The sequence below is a fragment of the Portunus trituberculatus genome, chromosome 27 (genome assembly GCF_017591435.1).
Source record: "Portunus trituberculatus isolate SZX2019 chromosome 27, ASM1759143v1, whole genome shotgun sequence".
Taxonomy (NCBI): domain Eukaryota; kingdom Metazoa; phylum Arthropoda; class Malacostraca; order Decapoda; family Portunidae; genus Portunus; species Portunus trituberculatus.
The window spans coordinates 1,701,673-1,707,902 of record NC_059281.1 but is presented as its reverse complement, the minus strand read 5'-3'; the positions used below and the strand labels follow the sequence as shown (position 1 = coordinate 1,707,902).

The 6,230-nt window shown below is 36.0% G+C and overlaps 1 protein-coding gene across 1 annotated transcript in view; it reads right to left on the bottom strand.

The window, feature by feature from the left end:
* Positions 1–1,210: 1,210 nt before the first annotated feature.
* The window catches only part of LOC123509914, a 12,575-nt gene continuing 7,555 nt past the window's right edge, over positions 1,211–6,230 (bottom strand). Inside the window, exons 2-3 of the mRNA XM_045264536.1 lie at positions 3,213–3,369; positions 1,211–2,407 (exon numbers count right to left, since the gene is read on the bottom strand). Coding sequence (XP_045120471.1) covers positions 1,938–2,407; positions 3,213–3,369 — 627 coding nt within the window. The 3' untranslated portion in view covers positions 1,211–1,937. The remainder of the gene's footprint in view (positions 2,408–3,212; positions 3,370–6,230) is intronic.

Here is a 6,230-nt window from a genome sequence, read left to right as displayed (position 1 = left end):
GTCTGTGGGACCACACGGACAACTCGTACCTGAAGAAAACCCTGAAAAGAGCGGCATACAATACTATCACGTGTGCCCTCCGAGACAGCTTCCCAGAACTTAGCAACATTACAGCAGGTAATGAGAACGATCAATTTCCTCTTTCCTTGTAGGCTGATTAACCATAGATAGAAAACAATCACCAACAAACTAACCATAAAATATAACTACGAAAAAAATTCCAACTTAACCTCAACCTAACCACCTTCCTCCACCTTGTCAGGGTTTAAAAGATTGCTAATGGCACACCTTGTTGATAAGCTGTATGAATACTGCCATGTACGCCATGGACAATTCACACACAGAATTCTAATTACACATCTTGTAATTGTAGTGATCCCCTACACTATGGCATGTTGGCTATTTTTTCTGGGCCAAATATCCTTTTTCATTTTTAGATAGTATTTTCCCCAGAAACTACAGAGTACTTGTTATAAAATTTGAAAGTCAACCTAACCTAATCGATGTAGCCTAACTAAGATGGGACACAGGAGGCGTCCATTGCATCCCCCAGCAGCTCCTCAACTCCTTCACCTTTATACTCTTACACCTCATCGCCATCTCCCTGTACTACTTCATTACCTTCACCGTTGTGTGAAGGTAATACAGCTGAAGTAGAGGCACCTTCACCAGTGGCAGGCAGTGCATTGCTGTCAACAGGAATGACACCTGTTTACTCTTCTGGCACTACCCCATCAAGCAAATGCAAGAGAAGGAGACATGACGTAAGCCACATTGAGGAAGAGTGCAGAGAAGCCCTACAAAACCTAAATGAGGCAAATAAAGAAAGATGATTTCAGTTTCAGTTTTGGCAGGATGGTGACGCACTGGATGCGTGACCTGCCCTCTGCTGAAAGGATGTCAGCAGCCTTTCAGCTATTGGGAGTGATGAAAAATTATAATTCAAGGCAAAATATATAAAGTTGTCTCAAATCAAGCATGTTTTATTTCATCACAGAAGCACAAGTTTTCAAAACAGTAAAAATTAAAATATGATGCCTCTCTCAGGAAATACAGTTAATATTTATGTCTGTTATTTTAATGCAAAAAAGTTTGTTGTTACTAATAATGATATTTAAAAGGTAGCAGAGAAAGTATGAAGGCATGTAAACTTATACAAGGGTAACACTCCTTATTCATGATCAATACCAGAAAAGAAAAAGGAAAAAATAGCAAACTGTAATTCATCTTATTAATGGAAATAACATTCATCCCAACTGTTATAGTTATAACCATAGCAAGTAAACTTCATCCATTTTAAATTAATCCCCATATCACAAATAAACATAATCCACATTATAAAACTTACTACAATATAATATTAATCCAACCTATACAACTTAGTACAAAAACACTTTATCCAGACTATAGAACATGCAGCAAAAAAACTTAATCCTGACCAATATTACATATATAAGAATATATACAATTGAAACATTTATTCATAGCAGAATTAGTGCATGAGCATTCTCTCTGCTTGCCAAGGGACACTTCCTTCATTATTGAAGTATTCTTCAAATGTTTCCCGCACCACCTTAGCATCATTACTGTGACCTCGGCCAATGGGTGGTAGTCTCTGAAATGCTTCCTGGAGGACGTCTTCCACTTCTTCATGCCTATGCTCTCCATGTGTGTTGTGTGATGCTGCATGCTTTTTTCCAGAATTTACCCGTAGATAATTGTGGAGTACTACAGTGGCAAGAACTATATCTTTAACATTCTCAGGAGATGTGTTGATAGGTTTTTTGTAAATCTGAAATCTACCAGCCATTATTCCAAAAGCATTTTCAGATGTACGCCTTGCACGTGACAGACGTTAGTTGAAAACTAGCTTTTCATTGGATAGGTCTTTCCCAGGATATGGCTTCATGAGGTACATTTTGAGAGGAAAGGCATCATCACCAACTATTACAAAAGGACACTGCCTCCTGGTGAATGGAATAGAGGTAGAAGATGGAATATTTATTTTTTCCCTCAATAGCATCTCTGAGGCCACATCTCTCCCACACTCCAGCATCACTAGCTCGACCACTAGCACCTACGTCAACATACATGAATTTGTAGTCTGCATCTACAAGTGCCATCATGATGAGACTAAAATGGCCCTTGTAGTCATAATATTCAGACCCAGAACATGGTGGCTTAGAAATTAGTACCCTCTTGCCATCTAGAGCCCCAATGCACATAGGAAAATTCCACCTTGCATAGTACTGGCTTGCAACATGCTGCCACTCACTTTGGTTTCTTGGTAGGTAAAGGTACTGTGGCTGCAGAGCTTGGTAGATGGCTCTACATACTGAAGGTATTATTGAAGAGATGAGGTTGTGGCTGATGCGAAACTGGTAGGCGAGTGAAACTTGAGATTCCCCTGAAATTATGAATGGCATGTCATGGTGTATGGTAAATATTTGCTTGCATACAATATTCTAAAGTCAACTGGGGTGATTCAGATCTAGCTTTGATAAACACTTATCTAGTTTCCATTTACTCTTCTGTATTGTTGTATAACATTATCAAGGTCAAACAATATTTGTAATACCAATATAACTGAACCATGAAAGCTTTAAGTAAAAAGTTTTACCTGTCTCAATGGCAAGAACTAATCAAGCTGAACCATTAGAAACCCTGACATATATACTACGAATTTATAATAACAGCACCACAGATTTCTTAAAATTTTTTTTTACTATGTTAGGTTAGGTTAATTTTCTACAAGTTAGGTGAGATTAGGAAAAATAGTAAGTGGTTCTGAAAGTGAGTGGGTGCACTTGCAAATTATATATCAGTAAATTTACAGTAGTTAACTTTTTTTCTGGCATTTCTTAGGCTAACTTAACATCAGTCAGTTACAAAAATATGCACTCTTAAAGAGTGACGGTCCCGCATGGCTCAGTTGCTAGGAGCAGGCCAAAGCTGTCAGTTATGCATTTTCTGCTGCAGTGTTACCATGCTGCTCCCCTACATACTGTCAGCGAGCTATGTCACACACTGATACACTCGAACTCTCAACCACACTATTGTGTGTATGTGTGGGATAACTTTTATGTCGGGAGACAAGCATCGTGTGTGTGCGTAACCACAGCAGAAAGTGCTTACCTGGCAACTTGGGCCCGTGCCTAGCAGCTGAGTCAGGTGTGCCCAAAAATATACCTCTACTTATCATTGAGACTAACCTGTGGCTAAGTAACGAAGTGTCAGTGTCAAACGCTCTCCTGCAGTGACAGCTTTCCTCATCTTAGTGTCACTTTTGGCGATGAGAGGTGTTACTAACTCAAGAAGTCTGTGGTACTGGTCTTGTCCAGCCTGGTCCAGTTCTCGTCTCGTGATCCTCTAATCTCAGCTCTTTCAACAGCCTGTGGTACACACTTTCACTTTCACTTTCCCGACGAGCTAACCATGAACGCATCCATGCGCGCTTTTTGGCTTGTTTAGCTCGTCTAAGTTTCGTAATACACAGTATTACTTTCAGAGCAGCGTATCTTTGCCGCGACGTGGCCTCCATGTTTGTTTACATTATCGTCTGTGTTGGCGGGAAGTGACGACGGAAAGTGACGACGAAACACAGTTTGTGTGTGATAGGCCGCAGCCAAAATATTGTCGATTTTCTGAAAAACGACGGAAAAAGTCGACGGAAAAAGTGCTAGTGTGACACCGCCTTAGGGAAGTTCGTATGGACTCCCTTATCGTTTCTTCGTACGCTCGCCTAGGATGATGAATGCACTGTAGCACCCTCGGGCTATTTCGGTTTCGGCCGCAAATTTTCATTTTCGTTATAAAGATATTAATTACATTTTGCAGAGACGAGATTAAATGTGTGTTACAGGTTTTGTGCTATACTAAAGTCTCTAAAAATGAAAGAGATTGGTACACCAGACGACTATATTTTGCCGTATATAATGAATAAACTAAAGTAACTATAAAAGAAATAGCATAGTAAAATAACAAAAGAAAAATGCTGGAAGGATGGTAAATCAACAAATTTATGGTAATATAATGTTTTGAGATGACGATTATGTACCGCGAGACGATGCTGGCCATCTGAAGTAAACAAACAGGCAAACACTGAAAATTTGACAGTCTGGGTCCTCTTATAAAAAAATGAAGCAAAAGCCTTGGCGTGTGCAAGTATAGCCTACATGCAATAGAAGCTAGGTGGTGACCCTCTGTTGCGTCAAGATTCGTGTGTTTGGAACTTATCTATTTGTCACTTGTCTCATCATCCTTGTATTGTCGGCCTTCCCCTCATCTGTGTGTGTGTGTATGTATGTGTGTGTGTGTGTGTGTGTGTGTGTTCAGGATGAAAGAAGAGGAGGAAGAATGAGGAAGAAATGCCGAGAGGATGTAGGAAAAGGAGGAGGGATGAGTGCAATAAATAAAGAAGGTAGAACAAGGAAGAGAGGGAGATAAAAAAAATAAAGAGGAGTAGAGGAGAAGTAAGGAAATAAAGAAAAGAAGAGAAGGTGAATAATATAAAAAAGAGGATGTTTGAGTAAAAGAAGGAAGGAAGTAAAGAAGGGGAGAAGAGAAGGAAGCAGAAGAACAGGAAGGAGGGAAGAAAGTGAGAAAATTGGACGAGATGGAGCAAGGCAAGAAATGATGGAAGAGCGAAGAGAAAGAAAAGAAAAAAATATCAACTGAAAAAAAAAGGAAAGAGGGATGGAGGGAGAGAAGAAGGAGAAAGTGGTAGTTTAGGAAAGATAGGGGGAGGAAGAGGAAAAGGAGAAAAAGAAGGAAAGAAGGATATGAGGAAAATGAAGAAAGTAAAGGATGTATAATTGGAAGGAGAAGGAAATGGAAGGATGCAGAATAGGAAGGAGGAAGAAAAGGAAAAGAGGGAAGGAGGAAGAAAAGGAAGGATGCAGGACGGAAATGAGGAACGACGGGGAAAGGAAGATGAAGAAAATAAAGAATGCAGAACAGAAAGAAAGGGAATGATCCTTAATTAAGAGTAAGAGAAAAAGGAAGAGAGGAAGGGAGGAAAACAGGAAAAAAAAGAGAAGGAAAAGTAAGAAAGGGAAGGATGCAAGACGGGAAGAAGAAAGAAGAAGAGAAGGAAGAACACTAAAGGTCATAAAACTTTATCTCCATCCCCTCTCCCTCTCCCTCTCTCCAGTCCTTAACATATCCCCTCATCTCTCTGTCTCTGTCCTTACCCCGACAAGCCGTCAGACGCCAGTTTAGTAACCTTGCTGTCCACTTGACGGGACGTTTCCGTGTTTAGGAGGCCACCTGAAATACCAACACTAGCATCCCCACTTTTCCACCGCCACTGTCGCCAAGATATATATATATATATATATATATATATATATATATATATATATATATATATATATATATATATATATATATATATATATATATATATATATATATATATATATATATATATATATATATATATATATATATATATATATATATATATATATATATATATATATATATATATATATATATATATATATATATATATATATATATATATATATATATATATATATATATATATATATATATATATATATATATATATATATATATATATATATATATATATATATATATATATATATATATATATATATATATATATATATATATATATATATATATATATATATATATATATATATATATATATATATATATATATATATATATATATATATATATATATATATATATATATATATATATATATATATATATATATATATATATATATATATATATATATATATATATATATATATATATATATATATATATATATATATATATATATATATATATATATATATATATATATATATATATATATATATATATATATATATATATATATATATATATATATATATATATATATATATATATATATATATATATATATATATATATATATATATATATATATATATATATATATATATATTGTCTTATAATCTGAAACACTGCTTCTTTACCATGACTAATTTCCATGTACATAGATATTAATTAACAGCATTCTCAAAATTGTATTTTTGTTAATATCGTTGATAAACACATACCGAGTAATGTAGTGGCTAGCACGCTCGGCTCACAATCGAGAGAGCCTGGATTCGAGTCCCGAGAAGCGGCGAGGCAAGTGGGCAAACCTCTTATTAATGTGTAGTCCCCTGTTCACCTAGCAGTAAATAGGTACGGGA